Source organism: Protomyctophum parallelum, assembly GCF_964188405.1.
Source record: "Protomyctophum parallelum genome assembly, chromosome: 3".
In the NCBI taxonomy this organism is placed as follows: domain Eukaryota; kingdom Metazoa; phylum Chordata; class Actinopteri; order Myctophiformes; family Myctophidae; genus Protomyctophum; species Protomyctophum parallelum.
In genome coordinates, this window is record NC_139698.1 from 41,067,609 (window position 1) to 41,095,043 (window position 27,435).

A 27,435-nucleotide genomic window follows, 5' to 3' on the forward strand; every position below is an offset into this window, starting at 1 on the left:
TGAACGAAGACCGGGCGAAATTATTACTTGCGCGCTAGTAACAAGAACGAAAAAACATCGCATGGATGCACCTGGGACCTATCCTCAGTGATGTATCCCAAGGTCATCAGGGTTTTGGGTCTCGCAAAACATCATACCCCTCACTCAGGTGACCCAGCCGGGGTGATCAAGTCCCGACTTACGTCCCAGTAGCTGCCTACCCTACCCTACCCACGATGAGTCCCATTAGGGAAAGACAGGGCCACACAGTCCACCGTTCCCAAACTACTATGCTGGGACTGGGAGGTCTGGTGCGTGGAAGGACTAGGCTCTGTGGGTTGACTCCTGTCCCTCCTACGTCTCACCAGGTCCACTCCTGCTCTCACCAGGTGTAGCCAGGACCTGTGTTGCACCAGACTTCCAGCACCAGACACTTCATCAGGAGTGAGCCGCAATTGTTCCTCAGGCTCCACCGGGGCCAACGGCCAACGGTGGTGCTGAAGGCTCCGCTTGTGGTTTGAATGTCCCTCCTAAAGGCCTTACCGTGGGACGCCAACCCATACTGCTCCCGGGTGCCGTATACATTCCGGCTGTCACCATACCTGGTTGTCACATAGTCTATTCCTAGTCTATATATAAAGAAGAAAGAAGTCTGCTAATGTGTCATAATTCAAGGCCTGCAGGGAGGAGCTGGTGTTAGAGACAGACCTTTGACAGAACATGCTGCGTGAACACAATTGTTAGTGCTTATGGTGCTGTAAAGTTTCATTTTACTGTATATGAATGACTTTTATGGCATTCATTCTTTGTAGATTGCATATAGTAGGGACAGATTGAATATAACTCAAGTTTAGCTGTAGATTTAGATTTTGCTAATTTCACTGTATTACAGTATATGAAGTACATGGTCTACTGAACTCATTCTCAACTGCATCCTGAGGAAGTGATAGGCCTATTGTCCCTTTGATATTGCAGCAAAGATTAGATAATAATGATATGATTGCCATCATGAAACCATTAATTAGAGCATTATTACTATGCAATAAAAATGGTTCAGCCAATAGAGCATGCATGCAGTGAGACATTAGGTTGTTAGGCCTATGCACAAATTATTTATGCCTACTGTATTTTAGAAGCTATATTTTTGGGGGTAATGCATGTGGGAAAAACTGCTGCATTGTTTGTCTAAATACTAGCAGATGAATTATTAGTATTTATTATATTATATGTGCAAACCTCTTATAGCAGCAAATTATTCTTAAACTGCATACAGTGTTAGTGTTTGAATAAAATAAAATGATCTTCTACAGATCTTACCTAAACTCATATGGTTATCTATTGGCTTTAGTTAGTCAAAAACAATTTGTGAGCTGTGAAAGTCCACGCGTGCTCACTTTTCTCCATGGAAGGAGCAAAGGGGAAAGGTGAGGTGCAGAAGTAAATGTATTGGGAGGGGATGAATGGATGTAGCTCGATCGTACAGTATTTCTATAGTTTCATTCCAGTGCCATTCTGTAGCCTACAGAGCCCGCCTACTCAAAAAAATGTATCCTGTAATTTCACGACAAACATACATGAACCCGACATTAACGCACTTTCCGTATCTGGTAATTCCCTCTAAACCGGACACGCAAAGTGGCTAGGCGAATGGATCTAGTCGAGATCATTTCGCCCCTCCTTCCAACTCCCACACATTAATGTCCCATTGGATCAGCTGACGCTGTTGATGGTAACTGACTCACCATCATTTCCCGGTAGAAGACCAACAAGGTTTTTTGGTATCTATCACGTACAGTTGTGGAAGTTAAACAGCGGTTGTTTATATTTAGCTGGTTGTATCTGCTTAGACCGTCTGGTTTATCGGTGGACTAACATTAAGGTAAATGAGGCGTTCTTTGAAAATCTTGTGATGGTCATTCTTCAAAATTTTAGCAAAGTTTCCAACTTTTTAGGTTACAAAGCAATGTTGTAATTTTGGTGGTAAGGTGGTAAAATGCTCTACATTCCAAAGAGTTTACCGATATATGATTTTTCTGAAAACATACTGCGAAGTGCGCGATTCAATTTGTATGACTTTCTGAACTACCAACATTGTTGAGTCTTTGCCACTGCAAAGCAAATATATTTCACACATATAGCCTAGGCTACTGATAAACTTTAGGCTATTGCAGCCTGAAGTACCGTTTACCGTACGTCTAATGCGTTGTACGTCTGCAATAGCCTAAAGTTTATCAGTAGGCCTATATGTGTGAAATATATTTGCTTTGCAGTGGCAAAGACTCAACAATGTTGGTAGAAAGCCATGCATATTCTATTTATTTTCGCTGTTCTCATAAACTTTGAGATGAAAGTTCATGGACACAACATAAATAAAACCAACCAAGCACCGTTATCAGCTAGGCACACTGCCATGATCGACTATAGAGACTACACAATACTCATTATCCATTTGAGTGCCCACTGTTTCACTTGCTCTTCTTCACAAGTATCATTATCAATGGTAATATGAAATGACTTGTCCTGTTATCCCTCTTACCTCCCTCTGTGTTTCAGTGACAGGTTCAGCATCTCTAAATGTCTTAATCTCTAACGTGGAGAATCTGAGGACTTATGCTGTATCTGACTGACTCAACATTAAGAGGACTTTAGAATGGCCATGAAAGATTCCTTGTCCACTGGTTGGCAACCAGCATTGCAAAACAGTCCAGCTGTTGTTCCAGGCTTGGAGATTAAGCTGGGAGCATTGGTGGTGCTTCTGTCCACCACACTTCTATTTGGTTTCACACCTCTGTGCCTTGTGCGGGGGGTGGGAAGATGTAGCGTGAACCCAGGTAAGAGCTGTGCTGTGGTATTAAACCCAGCATTCCTACACAGGTCAGGAAACTGTAGTACAGGGCTGAGCTATTTTATGGAAAATATTGTGACAATATTGTGGGTATAACTATTGATGATTTAACAAAGTATTTGCACAATAAGACAAAGTATTATCAGTAAAGCCTAGTGCCTACCGGTTACTAATTAATTACAAACTGGCCAATGGCAAATAATGTAACAGCTAGAAGTTAGAACAGTCAGGTCAATTCAGAAAATGATATATTTACTGCAGTACATCCTTAAAATTAGGGATGCACCGATCCGGCTTTTTGGCATTCGATACCGATTTCGATACATGGGGGTCCAGTATCTGCCGATACAGAGTACTGATCCGATACCCCCCCACAAAGAAACGTAATAACCTATTAAGCTGTATGCCTCACTGTGTGGAGTCTGGAATCATTATTTTGTGTAAGGCAACATCAAGGCTTGACTTAAACATTACTTTCCCAACTTTGTAAAACAAAATGTAACAAACACAGATATAAATGCACTGAATTATTTATTAAATAACTGTGCAACAATTAGACCAGGTTAATGTGTGCGCAGGCTAGCCTGGCTGCATTCCACATGTTATACTGTCAATACTACACTGCTGTGTCACAGAGGAGGTAGAGTTGTTTTCATACTGTAATTACACATAATTATCGGATCGGATCGGATAATGGATCGGCCACCGATCCGATACCCGATCTAGAATTTTAGCCTGGATCGGCGCCGATCTCCGATACAAGTATCGGATCGGTGCATCCCTACTTAAAATCAGGAAAAGACAAAGTCCAAATAATAATCCTTAAAATATCTAATTTCACCCTAATTCTAAGTTTTAAAAGTTTGGAAATCACACAAAACTAAAGGTCAGTAATGGACTTAACTGAAATTTCTATCAGGATCAATAAAGTGTCTGTCTGTGTGTAATATGTTGTTCAATATTTTCATCAGGTGTGTATTTTGATGCAGAGAACCTCTGACGGTAAGTTTTTCTGTGCAGATCAGGGAAAAGAACAGAGAAGAGTGAAAATACAAGAGTAGGACACACTATCTACTGTTGTTTGGCTTAGAGGGGAACCTCTGAGCTAACCAAAGTGAATTATCTACCCATGCAGCACATCAGTGACATTGCTCAGCATGGCAAGTTGTTCTAGGCTGCTGTGTTGTCTTTGCAGAGACCCGCCATAAGGTGCTGGGTTTGGTGAGCTGCTTTGCGGGAGGAGTGTTCTTGGCCACCTGCCTGCTGGACCTGCTGCCGGACTACCTCGAGGGCATCAACAAAGCATTTGGCAATATGGGGATCACTGTAAGAATTCTGGAATGTATTCAGTTTCTGGGTGGGAAATGTGGGCAGGCATAGATAGAACAACTCTCCTACCGCTGTCTCTCAGAAATGCCATTAAGGAGTCCTTGAGCAAAACAATAAAGCAATTTAGTGGAGCGTTTCTACTGAACAGCTCACAGCAGGGTTATGTATCTATCTGCCGATAAAAAGTATGTGCTCAGGTAGCTCTGGGTCCATAGCTCGAATAATTAATAAATAGCTCTAATAATTTAGAGCTATGTTATACTGATGACTTCCGGGGCTCGCATAAATGCAGACCAGCCTCTCGTCTTTAGCATAAATAAAAATAACGTTTTTGCTTCTCACCAATACAAAGGCGGGTTGTGTCATTAGAAAGCCTACTTTCCTTAGTGGAAGCACTCTGAGCCCCCCACCACACGTATAAAATTTACTTTTTGGCCAGAAAGGGATTTTTTTTCACCGGAGGGAAAATATTCTGTGTGAGTGTTTTCTCTTGGCAAGCCTTCATTAGAAATGTGAGAAGTGTTAACGGTGTGCAAATAAAATTATCCTCTAATAACTTAGTTTGGGATGTGCTACCTTTTAACTGGATTTTGCACTCCACTGAGAAATACCATCAACACCTTATTTTTCGAACTCAGTTATAATCACTTCTCCACTCTTCTGTTTTGTGTTTTCACCGTTTTGTTTTTAATGCATGTTTGCATCAAAGGGTGATGCAATCCTACTGTTGCCTAATTTTAGAGTTTACCCATATGGTCCCAACACAATAATAATGTAATGGGTTTAAAATCTTCAAATGAAAGGTTTGTTAAAAACACACACACACATATATATACACACAATGTAGATACTGAAAACTGAAGGGAATTAGGTGCAAATGGGTGGGTCAAGTGAATAGGAAAATAGGAAATGTAAATTAATTATGAATGTACAATAGGAAGCTTATTGATGCGTGCCGTGTAGGTTAGGCCCATACATTGGCATGATCTACTAGACTGCTTATTTTGTTATCCCGAACAACCTTATTGATAAACTTATTTGCATGTCATTTATGTTTAAGATGTATGCAAAATATACAGTGTGAGCCCATTGAGAGGAAACATGACACTTTTAATTGTTATTTTGTGAGGGGGAAAAATGAAATGTTCTGCCCCTCTCTTGTCAGCTCCAGTTCCCTTTGCCAGAGTTCATCATTGCCATGGGCTTCTTCCTGGTCCTCATCCTGGAACAGATAGTCCTGGCCCTCAAAGACCAATCACCTTTCATATCGGAGGAAAGACGTGCGCTACTTGTGGACTCCAGTGTCCAGTCAAATGACCGGAATGGGCGGCGTCATTCTCACCATCACCATGGTACAGATGAGTTAGGTGGATCCAGAGGTTCAGGTTCTGAAGGGGGCCACTTCCATTTGGACTTCAACTCTCACTCAGCTTTGAGGGCCTTCATCCTGGTCTTTTCCTTGTCGCTGCATTCAGTGTTTGAGGGCTTGGCGGTGGGACTTATGGAAGACAGTAAGCAGGTTCTGGAGATCTGTTTAGCACTGATGATTCATAAAAGCATTATCTCTTTCAGCCTGGCCCTCAAGCTTGTTCAGGGCAGACTGAGGAGGATGGTGGTGATTGGCTGCTTGCTCCTCTTTGCCATCATGTCACCACTGGGTATTGGCCTGGGAATTGCCCTTACTGAGACGAAGGCCACTCCCCAGCACCAGCTAGCCAGATCTGCACTAGAGGGTCTGGCAACGGGCACCTTCATCTACATCACCTTTATGGAAATCTTGCCTCATGAACTGAGCTCAGTTAAGAACCGTCTCCCAAAGGTGGCCATGCTGCTGCTTGGTTTTGCTGTGGTCACAGGGGTTCTGTTTATAAAACTGTAGCCAAACCCTACCAGCTCAGCAGCAAGGTATGAGAGAGCATCCTGTAACTGAGAAGCCACACGTTAAAAATCCCCTGTCATCTTTGAGGACACTGACCTGGCTCAGCCAGGTCAGTGTCCTCAAACATGTGTGAGCCAGGCTGGCTCACACATTGGGAGTTGTATTGGTTCATAGAAGTGTAAAAATGTTCATGCATTAACAGTATTTATCTGATGGTGACCTTTCAACACTTAACTGGCTTGAGAATTTGCAATGAGATGACCTCGATATGATCCTGTTATTTATTTTATCCCACAGTATTTGAAACCCACTTTTTTCCACCCAGTGTCAATTGTCTAATGTAATCATGGGTGCTACACTCTCTCTGTCAACTGGGGAGAGCAACGGACTAACCTCATGCTTCCTTCAATGCATGAGGAGTCCAAGCAGTCAGTTGAAAATAATTTCAACTGACGGTTGTTTCCCTGGTTGGACGAAGAACTGGGTTGGAATTTGTTAGGATTATAGAGAATGTCACTGATAAATATTGTATTTTTTAAACAAACTGTAAAATTCTACTGATAGTTCTTGATTGTATAAATGTTTTAAGTGTGTTTGTTTGGTGTGTGCGTGTTCACCGTGTATTATATTTTGTTATGTTATTTTAATAGTATACAGTTATTTTTATCATCTAAGCTTGCAATACAGTACCTGAATAAATACGGTAGAGGGCGCGCTGTCACTGTCTTGTCCCTGTCGCCGTCCTCCCACCCAGACTCAAATCATTCCACTACGTCAAGAAGTTGTCCCGTCCGCTCGGTAAAGATGTCTGCGACGGGTGCAGGCGGTTGTGGACCCGGACCCACTTCGGGTGCTGGGTCCGGGCCTTCTAACCCCCGAAAGTTTAGCGAGAAAATCGCACTGCATACGCAGCGGCAGGCCGAAGAGACGGCGGCGTTTCAAGAGGTTATGATGGACATCACTTCAACCAGGGTGAGTCTCTTTCAGACGGAGGCAAGCGAGGAGAGGAGAGCAGATCATGATATATCTGCCTGGGGGAAAGACGGGCCCTGCCCGGGGTTCGTCCAGCTCAAAACAACACGAGCGTCCCCTGGTTTAGACTTGACTTCACTTTACATAAATGTCACATCTCGAGTTGACGCCGACAAAGTGTCTCCGTGTTTTGGGTAGCCAGTGTCAGCAACCATGTTCTTGATTGTTGTCCATTTCCGACATGTCGGGAGAGAGCAGAGCAGTTATCTAGCATTAAGGCTTATGATTTATACTTCATCGTGCGACCGTGTTGCTTCGACGAAAACGACTTGTATTCTAATAGAAAAAGTATTGACGCAACATGACAGCTTTTTTCAGATGAAAATCTTCACATTTGTTGAGCGACACAGTCATTCCAACTAAGTATATATAAATTAGCGGAAAGAGGCTTGTTTACTGTTAGGTTAACAGGTACATTTGATGTCAACAGAGGTACTACAATGTCTATAACTTTTGCCAGTTTAACTATAAATTTAGATATATTAACCTATATTCTTAGCGCTTGTCAGCACCGTTATATTAATTGAAACGAATTTAACGTTTTGTTTAGTTCCAGTTGGTTAGAAATTGAATTAGCTTAGCTAGCGTTGCCTTAGCAATAGTTAGCATGACGGTAAAGCACATCACTTGTATCATGAAATACATTTTAAGGTGTATCTAGATTCACATAAACGGTAGCCGTTGCTTTGATTTAGCAACTTCACCCTCACGTAGTGTGTTGTAGTTAACATTGTATTATGATGGCTAGAAACATTAGCTTAGTTATCCTTGCCAGCGAACTAATGTCAGATATGGAGATCAGGCATTTATCTGAGCCACTGTGGTAGAGGCAAAACCCTCTCAATGGTCGGTCTTCCCTCTTTGGCTGAATTTTAGACATTTTAGTAGTGATCCTACCCTTGAATCTTTAACTCACATTCATGTGGCAATTTAAATATAAACTACACGTGTGGGCTTGCCTTCACAGTTTACACATTTATTGAAAATATGTATTTTCCCTGTCGAATTTCCAAACATTTTTGACAGCTTCTTTGACATGACTGAAATACAGCCTGACCTGTATGGTACTATCCCTAGTATCCCCAATATTGTGGAGGATCAAGGATGATGTGTAGAGATTGAGAATGCCGGGAAAAGAGCCGGTGACGAGAATGTCATCCCTCCAATCCCGGGGTTGGCATGGCATCCAGGGCGACAAGTTAATTTACACATGTCGCAAACAATCCCATTCGTGATAGTGCACTGTCAGTGTCCACCCACCTCTTCTGCTCTGTCTTTACTAGGAATTCCTTTGAGGTCGTGTTCTCCCAGCCCCCACCACCACACTGGTACTTTTCAATACATGAGTGTGTGGGCGGGTCCAATCAGCTAATAGAAACATCCTGTGTGTGTGTGTGTGTGTGTGTGTGTGTGTGTGTGTGTGTGTGTGTGTGTGTGTGTGTGTGCGTGTACACGCGTGTACTGGAGGATGCTGAGAGAAGATGGAGGCAGAGCCTTTAGAGTAAGACAGAGCTACGCAAACTCCATTCACTAGATGGGGCCAATCCAATGGCGGCTCTTCTACATAAACTTCTATTGAGCATGGGGATAACCGGAAGTTTACGGAATGCATTGGAGTCTATGGGCTCGCGCGAGTACATGAACCACGTGACCGAGCTGTTTTGTGCCCCCTCAATATCGCAACTCTTCTGTTAGATGGCTCTGGATGGAGGGAAGTCAGGGAATGATCGTGCATGCCATGAGTACTGTCCTGACTAGTGCAGTGGCTACAAGTGACTGATGCACATCTCAACATTCACTTTAACACACCTGTGTGAAGTGAGGGGCGCTCTTATCATACATTATCAGGATTGACTCTAAGGGCGCATTCGGAAATACCGCACCAGACCAGAGCGCACTCTCCTATTAGTTTGCATAGCACAGTGTGTTCAGTGTGCTATTTCCGAACGCGCCCTAAGGTCTCAGAGGCACTTATAAAAAAGGGTAAATGCGATACAAATATGTCATACCTCATTTATTATGCAAAAAACCTACATACTATAGCTATGAATATGACTGGGTTATTTTATATTTTTAAGTGTAACAGTGCTCTTATTTTACATTCCACAGACCAGAAGACAGAGCGCTCTGACCATGTTCAAGTGTTTAGACAGAAATCTGGTGTTGTGAACTTTATAGAAGGTTGAGACCCCTCTCAAACGAGCCGGTAGGGCAACTCGAAAGCACACTCCACCTGCCCGAAAGTTTTATTTACCTGCCAGGGGCAGGTGGGCAACCCTTGGTGTCAACGCCTGTTATCATAGATCATCTCATTCTGGCCAATCACAATTTGTGTCCTCACTTTTCCGTCTTCACTTTTCTGTCCTCAAATCATCGCTATGGGGTGATCAGCCAATCAAATCATCGCTGCTAGTGCCCCTCAAAGTGGCACATTGAAGCTGATAGAATGTTGGTATGGACTGTGCACATTTGTGGAATATTCTTGCTGTATCCAGCCTAGTCTTTGTCAATTTGAGTATATTACAGTTATTTTTGTATTTGTATGGCCCAATTGTTAATAATTGAATGAAGTATCATTTATTTATGTTAAATTTATTTAAAAAAAAAAGCATGATTGCAGATATTACATTATGTCGCTTAGGAATCCAGCTAAAAGTTAAATTCCATAGCCTCAGGGACAGAAAAGGCTAATGGAGAAGTCATGCGTTAGGTTAGTTGAAAATATGAACTGTTAGGTGTTCATGGCTAACATTTGCTGCTGTAGGCTAGCTTCTGGAGTTGTGAGTTAATTGATGTCTATATTATAGATACCGGTACTCAAAATGGTGAAACATTTTCTAGTGTTCTGCTTACAGTAGTTCAGTCGTTCACTTAACTTGAATTCAATAATCTGATGGAGAATGTTATTATTTGACAGAGTTCATACAATCAATTAAATTGTGTTGATTAGTTAATAAAATGTACTGGGACTGGGTGATATTATTGACTATTACAGGCATTGCAGGTAATGTCTGTCAACTAATAGGGTATACCTAGAAGCTGTGCATTTAGTTTTTCTATTACACACAGTATACACGGCCAGGCCACAGCAATGCAACTCCTTGCAACATGCAACTACTTTCAACCATTATCTCAATGGCAGTTGCAAGTAGTTGCATTGGTGTGGACAGTGGACTGGCCCATTGAGATATATGGGATTTGTAGGCTGTGACATCACAAACAGCAGGAAAATCAGAACTTATTTGAGCAAAAAAAAAACAGACCACAGAAAATCTACTGAATGTTAAAAATTCTGTTTTTTTGGGTGCAATTGAGCTCAGATAAGCTAAAAAAAAGAAGAAGAAAAAATACAAAAACTTTTTTTTAATGTCACAATCCCTGTTTTGTTGCGAATAGTTGCATTGGTGTGGTCCGGCCTTATCATTTGGGATTCAGGAAAGCTATTCAATAGTCAAAGCACAATGGAAGCGAATAATTAAACCTGAGACTAACTTAGACCCAACCTTAGCACTAGTCCACCAGTGAATAATAGTCAACTTGTGAATACTTTTTAGACAATGATTTAAAGCAGCAAGAAAACCCACTTCCAATTTCTGAAGTGTTGAGTCAGGAACAAATTTACCTTCAGCTCTAAATTTACATTCTAGTTATTTAGTTGTCTTAATGAGAGCGGCTTACAATAAAGGTCAGGCCACATTGTAAATACGTAGGATATGTATTTTTGAATGATTAGATGGGTACACCTTTATTAATTCCAGTCAGGAGTGAAATTCAGTTGTCATAGGACCACAGTAGGAAAGTTAAGGAAACACAGGACAGATACAGACAGGAGTAGAGAGATGAATGAATGAATAAGAAAGGAATAGACAGGTAGTATCAGGAAGTATAAAAAAGATCCCAAAAAGAGATTTCAGGTCTGTCCCAGCCCGCCACACGTGGACCAACTGTTATTTGCATGATATACAGTAAGCTAGTTTTCACACACACACACACACACACACACACACACACACACACACACACACACACACACACACACACACACACACACACACACACACAGTGTTGGCCAGCTACACAGAAAGAGGATGGATAAATAAATAGGCACAGTGAGTACTACTAATAAAGTCAATTTATGTATAAAAACAATGTCAATAATTGTCCCATATATTTTAGGGGCTAGCTCACAATTACAGTAGTAGAAGACAAGTACAACTTTAGGTCTTTCTGGTTTCTATCCTTTGAGAGGTAGAAAACAATAATAGTTCTTAAACTGAATAGTATTCCCTTTTAATAGGGTTCTACCCCCAAATTCCATGTTTGGTGACAGTCCCAAGCCTCACTCTGCTGATGATGAATGATTTGAAGTATTTTCTCTGCAACTTTCGCTGTCATCTGTCCTGCTCACTTCCTCTGTTTTGCCTGTAACTATCTTCTTGTCTTCCTTTATTATTTTCATAATACTAGTTATGTTACGTACCTAGATTGTATGGGACTGCAATTACCTTCTATTGCTATAAAAATAGTAATACCCCGCCCCCTCTCTCTCCCTATCTAACTATCTCTAGCTCCAGGCTCAGAAGGTACGTCTGGCCAGGAATCAGGGTCCTTACTATGGGGGCTCTCTGCCTAACGTCAACCAGATTGGAAGGAACCCCCAGGAATTCCAGGTGACTTAAGAGGGACATGTGAAGCATTTCTGATTTATTAGACATTGTACATTAAATTGATAAACGTTGGAGAGTAGCACTGCCACTGTGGCAGTCAGTGCATTATAAGAAAGTTCATTCATAATACTTTTGGTATATGGATAATATTGTATGTACGGTATGTGCATTTCCGCATCCTGTCACCAGCAATGCAAATGGTTGTGCTAGACTCTTGTGGTTTTGTTAATGTTGTTTGTACACACTTCATACCGGATATGGGTCCCTCTCCTCCCTCATCACCCTGCCTCTGCCACTCTGTTATCTCTCAGGGTTCCTTCCACTCCACTCTGGAGTCCAGTCGAGCCACGCGGCACCACGGCCTGGTTGAACGGGTTCAGAGGGACCGACGTTTTATCTCTCCAGTCCGCCCCTACAGGAACAGACCAGTATCCTTTCAGCCAAAGCACTAGCATAACTCTAGCCATGGATTGTTTTAACCATAAAGACGGTATGCGCTGCTCATCAGAGAGGAAGAGGCAGTAATATTGTGATCTCTCCGGATAGTTCATAACATTCTGACAAATATGGACAAAAACACAAGACCGTTAAAAGCTAACACCACTGCAATCCTGAGCTAAAACCATCCATTATCAAACAAACAGTTTCTCACTTCTCATGTTTCATACATACGGTATGTGAGGTGCTGCTGTTCATTGGTCCCTCAAGAACATCCTTTGACCATGACCCCTAAAACGCACACTCTGCTGCTCAGTAACAAAGGCCTTCTCATGAAAATAGCATGGTGATGATGATTATGTCAACACCTTTTTAACTTTAGATTCAGAAATTACACGGTTATCTCATCTTAAGTAATAACACTGTAGGAAGTCAAAACATCAGGCATTATTGCTGTCCAAACCCATAAGTGGTTTGCTGTAGGTTATTTTTATTTTTTATTTAGCGAAGGTTTTGAGGTTTGCTGTTATGTCATCTTTGTTGTCATATCTTTGTTGTTTTAATTATGTGTATCTTGAGGTCATGACTGAGTGCACAGCTTTTTAAGTGCTTTTGTCAGTAGGGTTTACCGTAGCTGGAGATTGTTGATTTAAGCAAATTCCCTGTTTTTCCTTTTGCTGTTTTTGACTGATTGATTGAATACTTTGAATACTGAATACAGTTTGCAGAAAAAGCACAGGAAAATACAGTTCAATACAAGGTCTGCTAAGAGGATTTAAAACCCAAGAAAGCCTATGGCTTGTTTCCATTGGGGTCCTTCATATTCAATTCATCGGTTGTCATTACTGCGGTCCCTGTTGATGATGACATGATGCACCACAGCCATGAAACAAACCCTGACCTCTGCAGTGGTAGCCAACTAACTTTCTAACTTTCTTTCTTATGTGAGAATGATTTGGCCAAGCTGTTTGTTTCCCTTGACCAGTCCTCTCTCCAGGTGGACAGCTCTCCGTATAACTCTGCCTATCTGTCCCCGCCCCCTGACCCCAGCTGGAGAAGGTAATGGACTGGACCCCTCTCTGCTTTGTCTGTTCGGATGCCTGTTTGTTATTCTAACTGCATCTTCTTTGATACTGCTGAGCCTTGTGAAACCTTTGCAAATCCTGAGCAGCAAAGTAATCCGAAAGAAATACTACCATACCATGTGCAGGTGTTAAACAAACATCAAGGGACTCACGAATCACACATCATCTCGCTCTAGATAAGAGGGTCTGCTAAATGCCTAAATTGTAATCTTTCCTGAAGAGAAAGAAAGTAGCTAAATAAACACAAAGCAAAATCCAATGTTTGTAAATTGTGTCATGAATGTTGGCTGAATGCAGAAAAACACATGGCACTATTATTTGAAATACAATTTAGAAGTTTTCCATATTAATGATAAAAATAATAAAGAAAAAACATTAGCTTGTTATAAAAACATCTTCCTTCAAAGTGGAAAAAAATCAAGATGACAACAAAAAACTATTTAATTGAATGACAAGTGCATTCATTCACTGTCACTAATGTATTCATTGCAAATTGTGTTCTCAGAACTAGGGTTGGCAAAAATGATCTTTTTACGCACTGTTACCACACTGTTAAGGTGATGTAATAATGCTCTTATGGGTTTCACAAGGGCTTTTCATGAAGTTTATGTTGAAGTGCTACATCTTCTTCATCTGGCTGTCCAAGCATTAAGTTCCGTCTGCATACTAACCATCCAAGAACTAACAAGACATCTAGTTTTCTTTAGCCAGCGTCTCCAAACTTCAGTTGCCTTTGAAGGAGTCTCGGCTTATTTGAATGGCTCTTCCCATCTTCCTACTGGGAATACGGCATACTACTATACTTTCCCGTGGCATCTTCTTGTGTTTCTGGAATGTTCTAACCCCCTGCCTGCCTTCTTTCTTGTCATCTTGTGATGCTAACAAAATGACAACACCCCCATCCCCAGAGAGAGATACTGGCTTTGGAACATAGTTTCATAACATGCACAACACGCTACAGAACAGCATAAAACTGAATTATTATACTTATAGCTTTCTATCTTTCTATGGAGTGGGATTTTGCTCTTCCTCTTGAACCACATAGAGTACAACTTAGCATCCCTATCCTGGGCATGTCATAGTAGCCGTTGGAACACTTGTCGAAAATTGGCAAACATTGAGTGACAATAGTACATCTCCCAGTTCACAATGGATCACGTTGCAACATGTTGTTTACAAGCATGTAGCTTGTAGGCTATTTTCGGCAAAGATGGGGACCAATGATGGGGACCAAGTGTAGACCCCTGTTGGAACACGTTCAATATAGTATAGGGTTTAAATCGTTAACAGCCAGCACACTCCACTTGGGGAGGTGCTCTTAATTAATCAGTGGAAATGGAATTGAGAGAGCTGCTGTTTTGTGTAAGTGTAGCTGGCCATGTCAGCAGTTTGTCAGTTCCATCAAGATCAGCATTGGGTTTTTTGCGGTTGGGATGGGGAGTTACATTTTAGACAACCTCATACAATTTACAAATTAGAGCCAATGATCCGCCATGCCAAGGTTTCAGTGGATTTACAGTATATAGATTTCAGTTAAACAAGCATAAGGCTCATGAAACCAGGAATTACAGTAAGTGCATAATCATTCTAAATAGATCTTAGACATATAACCCTAAAATCCTCAGCCTCAATGTTCTCTTCTAGGCTGTTGCCTACATCTACAAGAAAGCATATCTCTTCTCTGTTCCTCGTTTTGGTACTGTATGCCAGGCTCCCTCTTCCTTCCTCAATCCTGCCTCCTTTCGTCTTTCACTCTTTTTGCGTGTGGTTGCTTTCAAAGCCTACTCTCTGTCCTTTTTTCATTTTATTTATTTTGATTTCATCCCAGCTATTTTTCTTCTTCGGTGGTGGAAAAATAACAGACATTTTGTTTGTCAATCATGAAAGGAATTGGTCCGGCAACTTCCCTGGGGACAAAAGCCAGTTGTTTCGTCTCCCTACCACTGCACTTAACAGGTGAATCCATTCCCCCACCCCTCTATCTCTCTCTCTCTGTCTCTCTCTCTCTGTCTTTTCTGTCTCTCTCCTCCCTCGTTCATATGGCTGACAATCTGGCTTACTGCTTTCTCTCAGGTTGCGATGGGACTCTTTGATATCAAGTGAACATGAACAGACAATAAAGTTGTTGTGTGTGTGCATTCTTTTATTTAGTATTGTAACTGATAATTTTGCAATGAGGAAGTTTTGTTTGTTCCTTCAGTGGCCACAGAATTGTTGGGACAGCAGTGATGTTTTCCATCTAATTTCATATATTTCAGACTGCGCTGTAACTTTCTTCCTGAATTCAATCCATTGCCCTTTTAATTTCTCTTCATATTCTCACTTAATTTATCCAATTGATATAGCGCTTTTCTAGGTCCATACAGTATGTCCCGCTTAATTCATTTTTACTCTACGAGTATTTCACTCTCCTTTTTGTCTCTTCTGTCATGACGTTATTCTTTCCTATTTTTCTATGCCCAGTCTCCTCCTGATTTATTTCAGCCAAGAAAATAATTTGCTAAAATTGACAAATGAAATCTGAGGTCTTGATTTGAAGGAATACATAAGTTATTATTCATGCTGTGTCTTTGTAGTAATCTACAAGCTGATGCTTCAGTTCTTAGATAAACTAAACTCTGGCAATACTGAGCACTGATCCAGCCACCCAGTCTGGGGGGAATGGCATTCTATGCTTTTCATTCATAAGAAACGTTTCACAGCTTCCTTTACCTTAAAATACATGTTACATATGATTCTTGATATAAACTATGCCCTACTGTACCCTGATATGAGATTACACTACAGTATATCTGATATGATAACTTAAGGTTCATCTCTCTATAGCTTCTCTCCTATACTTAGTTTAGTTAGTTAGTATTGGAACTCTGGTATTCCTCCACTATAATCAATATAGTAAGGAGGAAAAAAGCCATCTGGGGGAGGCAGTACAGGTACAGCGGTTGTCTGTGATTCGGAAGGTCCCCAGTTCCTGCAGGCTTTATGTTGAGGTGTCCCTGAGCAAGACACTGAACTCCTAAATGATCCCTGTGCAGCTCCAAATAGGATGGGTCAAATGGCAGAGATGTAATTTCCCTGCTGGGATCATTACATATACCCTAACATGCACCATATATAGTTCTCTCTCTCTCTCTATCTCTCTCTCTCGCTCTCTCTTTTTTTTCATACCCCTAAAACTGTGGATGTGTCTGCCTACAGGACCAACTCTGACTCCGCCCTTCACACCAGTGTGATGAACCCTCCAACTGGAGACCCCTTCAGCACAGGAGGACACACCCTCACCCACCACAACGTCAGACGCACCGGTGAGGCTTATGATATCTCTTTATGATGCTCACAGTAGAGAAACATCTTTTCATACCGTGCTGATTCTTGGAGTAATTTAATTTGTGACTGACAAAGCTATTGAAAGGAAGTTTAATGAAAATAAAAAGGTAATTGTTTGATTCTGATGTTGTAGATGTATCATTATAAGTTCAAGTTATGACACTTGATATGTTGTGTATGTTATTATGTCTTTCTACAGTAGGTCAGGGTGAAGGAGAAGGGCGAAGAAGTATGTTTTATTTAAACACAAACATACACTCTTGACCAGTAGAGACTTGTTATAATTAAACAATTGTACATGGATGCTTTTTAAAGGGTTAATGTTCTACTGTTTATGCCCTAGTGTTTCCATATCCAGTGCCCCCCATTGAAGAGAATGTGTTGGATGAAGGCAAGCTACTCAAACCCTGGGACACCAAAAAGGTAGGTGATTCCAAAGCATTTCAACTACAGCCTTGTAACACCCTTTCCTCTAATATATTTATTACTCAAATAATATCACATGCATGACGTAGTTAATGCTAGAGATAATGTTTTTCTTCTTTAACCGTCAACACATTTCCTGCCGTTGAAGTCTAATCCAGCGCTTCATTGCCGTCATTTGGTCTTTTCAGTGGTTTATGATAGATTGTGCCCTTTGCCAACGTGTGAATGGTTCTAGGTTGCTAAGCAGCAGATACAACCGGAAATGAACCGGAAGTGAAATGATTTCGCCACTTTATCAGATTTCGAAAAATGCATTTATCTCTGATTCTTTTCACAGATTGCATTTTGTTTTACATCCGGTTTACATCTCTGGTCCAGGTGGGCCTTCAAAATATGGGTTTTGCCTGAAAAACACTGGCATTTTGGAAGAATGAATTAATACCTGCCAGTGAAAGTGTTAAGCACTGTAACATTAGCACACCACGGACAAGAGAAAACAGCAAAGCATTGTTACATTTAAGGAGCAAACATAGGCAGTAATCACTGTTTTCCCCTTTGTAGTTGCCCCTGATGTCATCTCGACCCAAGTCCTGTGAAGTACCTGGCATAAAGTAAGTCTGTCACTTCCGAACAAGGTGCTGTTATGTCATGATTCGTGTTCTTAGACCAATCTTGATTACTGAACTCAGACTTTGCTTACAGTTACGGTTACCTTTGTGATGCACTAAGGTTTGATTAGACCTTTAAAGCAATGTGGTAGAATCTTGGATTGTAGCTACCTGGGCAGAGGTGATTACAGAGGTGCAGTTGAGGGTCCATTTTCACACCCAGGTTGATGACTGTGGGACAGGGTGAGAGGGAAATGTCATGGCTGGAGAAGAAGATGCTGGTTATGGGGCATGTTTGGATCTGGTGGGGGGTGCCTATTGGGATGGCTTCGGTTTTGGAGCTATTGAGTTGTAGGAAGTTGTCTTTCATCCACGCCTTTATCTCCTCCAGGCAGGTTGTTAGTGTGGACGATGGAGAAGGAAGAATATGCAAATTACTGATGAATAGTACTCAATTAAAAGTTATTCACCGCACATATTGACCCATGCTTGCAGCCAGGCTAAGGCTATTTCAGACATTCCTCTCCACAGCCTTGTCCAATGAGCCTCCTGGGGGTTATTGATAGCCTGATGGCATGGCCAGACTAATATCACTGCATAGATATTAGTCTGGAACTGTGTGGAAGATTTATTTCCAAGAGTCGGTTACAAACAGATTACAACGTCACAGCAAAAATGTCTCACTTTGAATAGTGGGCACTGATTGGTCACCCACAACTCTGGGGTGAGCGAATGTAATTCAGACTGAGGAGTGCCACACCAATTTTCCCAGGGCTTTTCTTTTTCTGTGGTAGATTCGTCTGGTTTCTAGGCTAAGTTATCGGAACGTTCCCAGGCCAGATGACACATATAATCCCTTGAGTGAGTTCTGGGTCTACCCTGGGGTCTCTATGCCCGGAAAACCTCCAAGGTAAAGCATCCTTATCAGATGCCCGAACCACCTAAACTCAAAGCAAAGGAGATGAGACTCCCTCCTGATGTCTGAGTTCATCATTATCTTTAATAGCCACCCTTCAGTGGAAAATGATTTAGCTGCTTGTATCAGCTCTTAGGGTCTGTGAATAAAATACATAATTACTGAATTATGCTCTCTAGTGAAAAATCTTCTGAGGCCCTGCTACGCAGTGCTACAGTCTCTGGTTCAATGTTTGTCTGTCTCTCTCTCTCTCTCTGTCTCTCTCTCTCTCCTGCTCCTCTTATTTGTGACTAATTATATGGAAACTGATCTGGGAGCAGTACAGCACTTTTTGCTCATACTTTGTTCTTTTTGTTGATGGATGTGTACATTTGTGTTTATGTCTTGTATTGCATACATTCATCTGCACATGTCCAATATGCTCCTACTCTTCTCTGATCTGCCTTTTTCTGTCATATTTCTTACTGCCTTCATTTCTCTCTCCCTCTCTCTCTGTGTGACCCTCACCTTCATTGTCTCACTCATGCCCACCAGCATGTTCCCCCTCCTCCCTTGCTTATGAATGGATGCCTTGTCTCTCATGTTACATTTCTCCCTCTATCTTTATGGTCTGGTTCTGTATCTCTCTCTCCCTCTGTCTTACTCCCATTCTCCCTGAGTGAGGAGAGAGATTAAAAGGACGCAGGGAGACAAGGTGTGGTAACTTCTTGTAATTGTTATCAGACCTTTGGTCTGATACGGCAGCAGCTGACCAATTTGCGCAAGTTCAAATGCTGCCAGAACTACGAGCAACCTTACCACGGGATAATTTGTTTTTCCCCATCCTAGTGTCCCTTACTCAGGTTGTTTCCTTGTGCCTTAGTCCGTCCCCCGAGGAAGGAGACAAGGATGACATGTGAGGGAAGAGATTCGATCAGGTTCAACTTGATAAATGGAAACGCTCCTCATTTACTGAAGTGTCATTACTTGTAGTTGTAACAGATTGCTCAGATGTCCTTGTATAGTATGGCTACGCTAATTAATTATTTGCATTTATTTGCTTCCGCAGAACATAACAGATGTGAAAATAAAATGTGAAATATTATGCTTAAGAATTAAGCTGTCTGACATGCATGCTCCTTAATCTTCTGAATGCACTGGTCCAATCGAGTACAGATTCAAAGTTGTGAAAAAGAGTGGAGGAGGAGAGTAGGCATTAAACAGACAAGAACAGTGATGAAATACAATACACCTCTAATAGTCTGCTGTATGTAATGTAGGTAGGTAGGTAGCACTAATAATAACTGCCAAATGATGAAATCTTCAACTGGCGATTGTTTTTCAGAGATATAGCAACTGTAAATTATATCGGTATATCTCTTCCAGTTTAATCAATTTTCACTCTATTGTATCAGACCATTGGCGCACACACGACGGATGCACAGGTGTCACCTGTTGGGGAAAAAAAGCATTACCCTTCTGTCCCTTCATCTACTGAAGTTTGTTTGATGTTTACATTATTAGAATACGAGCAGATCAAACATACATATACTACATCATCAAATGTGAGGAGGCAGAAAATAATCAGAATTTGGCTAGGCTATGACATGACATGTGAAGGATATTATCAGTTTTTATTTGCCGTATTTCGGTTATATTTCGGGTTATATTGCCGGGCAGTTGTCATCACACATGTCATGAGCATTATCATCTGATCAAATATCAATAGCTGCTAGCTAGCAATCATTCATATTTCATAAGCTGTATAATACAAATAGAAATAAATCCACTTGAATTAGATGAGGCTCTTGTCAATGATTCACAGCACACGGCAGTGCACGTGCATCAGTCAGTTCATTATTTTCCATTTTTTACTAGCAAATCTTTTACACAAATAAAATGAAATAAATTCAAGGCAAGTATCATTATTCCAAATGTTTTCCAAGTTTTATTAAACGAAACTTGCATGCATTTAAGTTTAGACATGACATCATGTACAGCATTGTTCCAACTTTCAAATCATTTTTTTCTTCTTATTATTCCTCCAACCTGTACCCTTATTACAATATCAATCGGAGACGATGGGGCTTTCTGTTGAACACTGTAATGATTTCGTCATAATTCAGTTTGTCAGTTTCTTCCCGTTCAAATGACAGCAGGGACAAATTATTGAGACGAGAAGTTGACATTGAAGTCCATAGACACGTTTTGATGCGGTTTACCGTGGAAAATAGCCTTTCAACCGTGCAGGATGTCATTGGTAGTGTGACGAGTGCCTTTACCATGTTGTGTATGCCAGTGAAGACGTTGCATGGGGTATTATCCAGCACATTAATACGTTTTGGGAACTCCTCTCCCGCATCAGACTTACGTTTCAGATACTGCTAACTCTGGGGAGACTGGGGAGCTCAGCATTCTGGGATAGTGGGATTTGTAGTTTTTGCGCAATTGAACAACACAGACACATCAGACAGACAGAAGTCAGAGCGAAGAAAAAGTGACAGCCTGTTTATTCATAATATTAAGGAAGATGATCACGCAAAAAACACAACAGACATTATGAATATGATTATGAAAATAATAATTATGTATTTATAAATATATATATATATATATATATATAAATATATATATATACCGTATATATATTTTCCCCCCCCAAAAATTGATGGGTGGTCCAGCTCTCTATATGGGTGGGCCGCGGCCCACCCGGCCCACCCGTAGCTGCGCGCCTGCCAGCCAGGCATACACTGTAGAAAACTCTGTAAAAACCTCGCAAAACAAAGAATTCCTAGGTGAAATCTATATTTACACTTATACAACTGATTAACCTAACCAATGTGACGGAATTTTCATTCCTCTTCCTCCAGCATCTTCCCCTCCCCGGAACAGCCGTCCACGCCTGCCCATGGCGTGCCCTCGGCCCTCAACACGGGTGGCTCTCTGCCTGACCTGTCCAGCCTGCACTTCCCTTCTCCATTGCCTACACCGCTTGACCAGGATGAGCCAGGTTACCTGGGGTCTTCATCCCTAAGCGGCGGCAGTAGCACAGGGAACCTGGCCTCCACCCTTACCCAGCTGGGGATCAATGCAGCCACTGGTCACGGGGCCAACAGCACCTTCCACCACCACGCACCTGGTAGGCTGTGTTTATAGTTTCTGTAGTTAAGTTATAGTCTTTAACGCTTTTGCCCATAACATAATGAAGTCATAGTTAATATCCGATTTACTAAGGCAGAATTAAGAGAAAGGGGAAATTCAGTTTCAGCTTCACCCAGTTGATGGCTCAGGGGGGGAGTGTCTGCTCAGGGACACTTCGACACAGACTGGGGCCCTGAGCCAAATCGGTTACCTTCTGCTTTTCTACACACTCGGCTACGGCCACCCTGTAAATATGCAATCAGCGAATGGGACCACCTCCTAGTTGTAGGAGTCTTCAACCAACTTCTCACATGTGTCCTCTATTAGTCATTTGTAGAACAGTAGAACACACACGCACGCACACACGCACGCACACACGCACGCACGCACACGCACACACACGCACGCACACACACACACCCCCATACACACACACCCCAAACAAAACTGTAACAGGACATGGAAACAGATGTTGTATCTGTGTTTCATAGCAGTGCATTCAACACCTGGGACAGAGCACTACTATGGCTATTTTCAAATGACACAGATGCCAATTAGTCTAATATAAAGTTGCAAGGAGATCGACAATTGCCAAGTCAGAATGGAGGTTTCACGTCATATTTGATTTTTTTCTGTAGAGCAAGGGTTCCCAAACCTTTCAGGCTGCAACCCCCCAAAATAATCATATTTGAACTGGGGACCCCCCACCCTGACAAGCACTTGGAATTGTAGGAGTTGAGGCATTATATCTATTTTTGACTCTGTTCCACAGAAGTATTGTGAAAATAGCTGAACTACAAACTGTCCTTTAGCCTACCTATAGTAATGCTGCACTTAACACTTAATGCAGAAATGTTCATGCAAAACTGACCCTTGTAAAATGCTTGCCAGTTATACTTGTCATATCTGCACACTGTGTAGTTGCTCCCAGGAAACTTTATTAAATCAACAACGTTTCGACCCTTCCGGGTCTTCATCAGGTTTTCGTTACCTGACGAAGGCCCGGTAATGGTCGAAACGTTGTTGATTTAATAAAGTTTCCTGGGAGCAACTACACAGTGTGTGGACAACCCTCCTTTGTCATTGTACGCACTTTTTGTTCATCACCTGTAGATTTTTTTTAGATGGTGCGTGCTTCCCTTTGGACACTATCTCATAGTACTTAAGATGACGAGCAACCTGTCCAGGACAGTGTGTCAATGTTATGCATGTTTCTGAATGCACAATTTGAAATGAGGCACACAGTCAATTCTAAATCTGCCTTTTTATAAGACTGCCAGGATTCAGGTTTGAGAGTGCTTTAACCAAACCAACAATGTCCCTGGTTCGATTACAGCTGTAGACCTGTGTTGTAGGGTTGCTTGATGGAGCAATCCTATTGTCAGAGTTATATTATGAATGATTAGTGATTAAACTGTGTAGATTGGGGTCTTGGTTTTGAATATATTTTGTGATAAAATAATATTGACACACAGCTATATGGACTGGTGAGGAAGAGAGAATAAGGCAGGCGATCTTTACAGTCAACTAAAAAGTGCACTGCACTTTCCACTGCACTCTTCATATAGATGCGAGAGTGCAGGTTATCTGCCTGGGATTTCATCCCTGGAATCCAGCAATTTAATCACTTTTATGTAGGGACGATTTTTCCACTCCCGATCCGATACGGATCAACCATCATCAAAATCGATTCGATTTACAGCACATTTATATATACAGCACATAAGCACATACGTCTCTCTATGCTGTCTGATATCTGGCAGTGAACATTTTTATCTTTCATTTTTATTACTGATTTTCTAGTCTGGAGCGTTTGCCCCGACTGCCACTCAAAGTGGCTACTGACCAATCACAGTGCGTCCACAATGGCCAATCACAACACGTCCTTGCACAACCCGTGTTGGCTTTCAAATGACGCAGCAAAACACTGTTATGATCACGTGGCCTCTGCTGCACCTTACTACTGCATGCTGGATGGAACGAAGTACTGAAGCGGAGTACTGGAATGGAGTGCTTGGAAAGGTCATTTTCACTGTAGTCTGATCCGATCCCGATCACGTTTTTTGTCTGATATCGCCCTGATATCCGATCAGTAGATCGGATCGCGGCATCTCTACTTTTATGATAAGTATAAGCAACTCTGCTCATTATATACAGTACTTGCTCCTTTTTGATAGCTTTCATATGGGGCAATGGACGTAAAAGTTGATGTGATGTTTTGGTACAGCTATGCAGGTGCACTTAGCACAAAAACAAAACGTTAATTTGGACCCTCATATTTATATTTCTCTGTGGTCCTGGGGTGGTAACTTTTCAGGTGATAGAAAATAGTTGTGTTTTCTGTCTTGGTTGGCACTGACAGTATAGTGAATTTCAGTGGATTTTAGTGTTCTGAGTCGGTTATACGATATCCAAGCCACTTTGGTGTGAACACAGTGTAACTTTGTTTTTGGCAATTTTGCATCCACTGTAAACATTGTGGCAAATGGGTGTGTACTTAAATGTTCAAGCCAAAAACTGTCACTGTTGAGTTTTTGCTGTGTTAAATGCTGTTAGATCTAATATAGATATCTAGTATCTATATTAATGTCTACAGTTTGTCATTTTGATCAACGTCCATGTTATCGCAATCCACCATTACAATTGTTGTATTGCCCAGCCATAGTTGACGTGACATTATTTATCTATTATTATTTATTATCCTATCAATACATCATTTACGCTAATCAGTAGTGAAATTGGATCTGATCATCCAAGAAACAAGATGTACAGTAAAGTCAAAGAAGTACTCTTTCACAAGCATATCAAAAGTTTCCCCAGCTTTTGTTTTGATACATTTTCTGAATCTGCATTACAATGAAAAATGTATTCATATTTCATTTAGAATAGATAAAACAGCTTACCTGATATATAATAGGCATATCAAATGAGGAGAATTTGCATTCTATAATAAGTAATTAAAAACAAACCACATTAGGACAATGTCATCATCCATCATGATGTTTGGATGACACATGAAACGACCCTTCTGTGTTCAACATCTTTCTCCATCTCTGCCCTTGATCAATTTCCTGTCTCTCTAAAAAATAGGTCTGTCCTGTCTAAATAAAAAGCAAACAACTTAAACAAGACATCTAATAACAGCATGGTCTCCTTTCCAGTTTTGAGCTATCGATACTAAGTTACTGCAGCTTTTGAACAAAGCCACACAAAATTAAATATGGTTATATTGCGCTTGAGCACTCCTTTTCCCAGTGCAGAGAATAGTGTTTCAGCTCTCTCCCCACCAAGCGTTTTCAGGCGGAGCACTCGGTTTGTTTAAAGCTCAAAGTAGTTAAATCTTTGAAGAATGTCGCTCATCAATGTCATGTTTGATCCTCCTGGCTACACGACCATAAGAAGAACTGTTTTTGTTAGGCTATTTGTGCTAATAACGTCATTATAATGTAATTTGAGCACTGCAACGGTTGATAGTTCCGAACGTTGTGTGCATCAAAACATGCATTAGTTTATTTTGAACACAGAACCTATCCTTTTGTGCATTATTTTTTGTTTCTATACCTAAGAGGTTCACTGAGAGGAGTTTTCAACTATGTGCTACACCGACTTTCCATGCTTTTCATTCGTTTTACTTTCACTTGAGGTTTTCACAGAGAAACCCTGTTCTTTATGGCTGAACTGCAGGCCTAAGCATAAAGGTTACTCAAGATGACCTATAGGACTAGTGAATAGAGAGATTGTCCTATAGCTGACAGGTAAAATGTGAAGATGTACTAGTAAGTCATAACTGCCTTCACAACGTAGAACAGATGATCTTTGGTAGTTATACAGATTATACAGTTTTATCAATCCCCCACCATGCAGAGTAATTTAGCCTTCTACAGCTTTTGTCCTCACACGTCATTGACAATGAAAGGAGAAATGAGGTCAAAATTCCACCAAATATGACATAAATTAAACATCAAAATATTAAACGCCATTGACAATGAAGGGAAATTTTACGTCATATGTAAATGAGCAAATCGGCTAACCAATCACATGTCCGTGGGAACGCTTGGCCTTTAAGGGACCACCATTCTTGATGATGTACGATGATGATGAGTGCCCCTCACTTCAAAGTTCACACGGGTGTGATTTTTATTAAAAAGATGCCTTTTAACTCTGTAAGGAGAAGGCTGCTCACAAGTTGTTCTGAAGTAAAATAGTAATAGACAGGAGATGATGTATGTGAGTGCAAACATGGGGGTGAAAATAAAATGGAAAAGTTATTCTATCTGGGGTGGAGCATTACGTTTAGATTCAGAAAAGGAGATTAGTGGGTTTTTGACTGATCGGAAAATGTTGTCGCCCCTCATCTATTCAGAGGTGACTAGGCCAACCGCAGGCAGCAGGAAGCTGTCTCTCAGCCACAGAAAACTGCTACAGACCTCAGGTTGCATGTAGGAATGTTAACATGACACTGTAGCAGGCACCTTGTATCCTTGTCTGCTGTTCTTGGTTTACCTCTAAGCCTAGTGTTGTAAATGTGGACTGTAAAGTAGAAGAAAGAGGGAGGTGTGGAGGAGAGAAGTGAGAATAAAGGAAAGAAAGTGAGACAGTAGGTCAAGTGAATGAAGGAAGGAAGGCTTATTAGGGGGCACGGTTTTCACCTGATGCTATCGACAGGCAGGGGAAGAACCTTGTTAAGATCCTGAAAACACTAACAGCTAGACTTGCTCTTTGGAAGCTGAACCCAGGCGGTAGATTTCCCTTCATACAAAGCCTATTTTTAACCTCAAGCAAGAGTCTTTATATATAGTGTTGCTGGGAACATTATAGTGAAACATGCATTTTTGACCTGCAACACACTTCACTAATGTACACTTCCTACAAGACATTTATTTTTGTACCAACCTGCGATATGTACTATTAAGAAATCTCACATCTACTTTTAAAATGGCAGATATTGTTCCATTAAAATAATTCACTGTACATTTTTAGGACGTTTTTCTTTTCATTCATTTTTGACTTTTGACAGATTTTTTTCATATTTCATAACTCGTGTCACATTTGCCATTGACAATGAAAGGAGAATTTACGTCATATGTGTCTGAGCAAATCGGCTAATCGGCTATCTATGTAATTCTCGTTAATATTATCTGTGTCGGTATAACACAGAGTGGTATAGTGTAGGGCTTTGTGTAATGCCTTATCTCAGTGACGTGAAAGAACTAGGCCATGTGGAGGATGTTGGCGGAGATGATAAGAGCGCCCTTCACTTCGCACGGGTGTGATTTGTTTTAAATTCAGATATGAGTGTAGAGAGACAGGAAACAGAGGTTAGAGAGTATGAGCATAGACCGAATTGAAATCGGGACGTTGCAACTGATCTCAGCCAGCTACCTGCATGACCCCATCGTACTTTATGGAGTGTGGTGTTTTTCTGAACTTCAGTGTGGTGTTTTTCTGAACTTCAGATGTTAATACTGAGAGTGGTGCTTTGCAAACATGGGACCACAGAAACACTAGCATCCCTATTCTCAAGCGAACATTGAGTGAAAATTCCAGATTTACAAACACACAATGTGACACAACGTGATGCGTTGTGGACTTGTAGATAGGCTACTTTCACCAAAGTGATTTGATGTAGAAGGAAAACGGGCCATGTACAGTATAGGCCTCTGGGGAATCTCGGTCAAAAAAGCGTTTAAGTAGTTAAAATGTGTCATCACATCACTTTTTGCATTCCATTAGGATTTGAATTATTGTCAGCTTAAAAGTAGAAGTTATGATTGTACTATGTAT

General features: G+C 41.1%; 2 protein-coding genes across 3 annotated transcripts in view; both read left to right on the forward strand.

Annotated features, from left to right (window-relative positions):
* The first annotated feature begins 1,736 nt into the window (after nt 1–1,736).
* Nucleotides 1,737–6,130, forward strand: slc39a3 (solute carrier family 39 member 3). Its single transcript, XM_083760934.1, has 4 exons — nt 1,737–1,858; nt 2,533–2,810; nt 4,020–4,150; nt 5,319–6,130. Exons 2-4 carry the CDS (start codon nt 2,630–2,632, stop codon nt 6,030–6,032), a joined length of 1,026 nt encoding a protein of 341 aa, XP_083617060.1. The 5' UTR covers nt 1,737–1,858; nt 2,533–2,629; the 3' UTR covers nt 6,033–6,130.
* Nucleotides 6,131–6,816: 686 nt separating this feature from the next.
* Nucleotides 6,817–27,435, forward strand: part of LOC310855907 (CREB-regulated transcription coactivator 2) — a 33,762-nt gene continuing 13,143 nt past the window's right edge. Inside the window, exons 1-10 of one of the 2 annotated variants that reach the window (XM_083761089.1) lie at nt 6,817–7,004; nt 11,633–11,734; nt 12,043–12,159; nt 13,167–13,228; nt 15,142–15,210; nt 16,453–16,559; nt 16,781–16,810; nt 16,925–17,004; nt 17,569–17,618; nt 21,381–21,649. In XM_083761089.1, the coding sequence (XP_083617215.1) occupies nt 6,837–7,004; nt 11,633–11,734; nt 12,043–12,159; nt 13,167–13,228; nt 15,142–15,210; nt 16,453–16,559; nt 16,781–16,810; nt 16,925–17,004; nt 17,569–17,618; nt 21,381–21,649 (1,054 nt within the window). In that variant the 5' untranslated portion in view covers nt 6,817–6,836. The remainder of the gene's footprint in view (nt 7,005–11,632; nt 11,735–12,042; nt 12,160–13,166; nt 13,229–15,141; nt 15,211–16,452; nt 16,560–16,780; nt 16,811–16,924; nt 17,005–17,568; nt 17,619–21,380; nt 21,650–27,435) is intronic. The other variant, XM_083761088.1, reaches the window with a different exon arrangement.

Coding starts and splice junctions, on each gene's coding strand:
- slc39a3 (XM_083760934.1), top strand. CDS start 2,630: ATGGCCATGAAAGATTCCTTGTCCACTGGTTGGCAACCAGCATTGCAA. Junction 2,811..4,019: donor AAGATGTAGCGTGAACCCAG/GTAAGAGCTGTG, acceptor TTGTCTTTGCAG/AGACCCGCCATAAGGTGCTG. Junction 4,151..5,318: donor TTGGCAATATGGGGATCACT/GTAAGAATTCTG, acceptor CTCTCTTGTCAG/CTCCAGTTCCCTTTGCCAGA.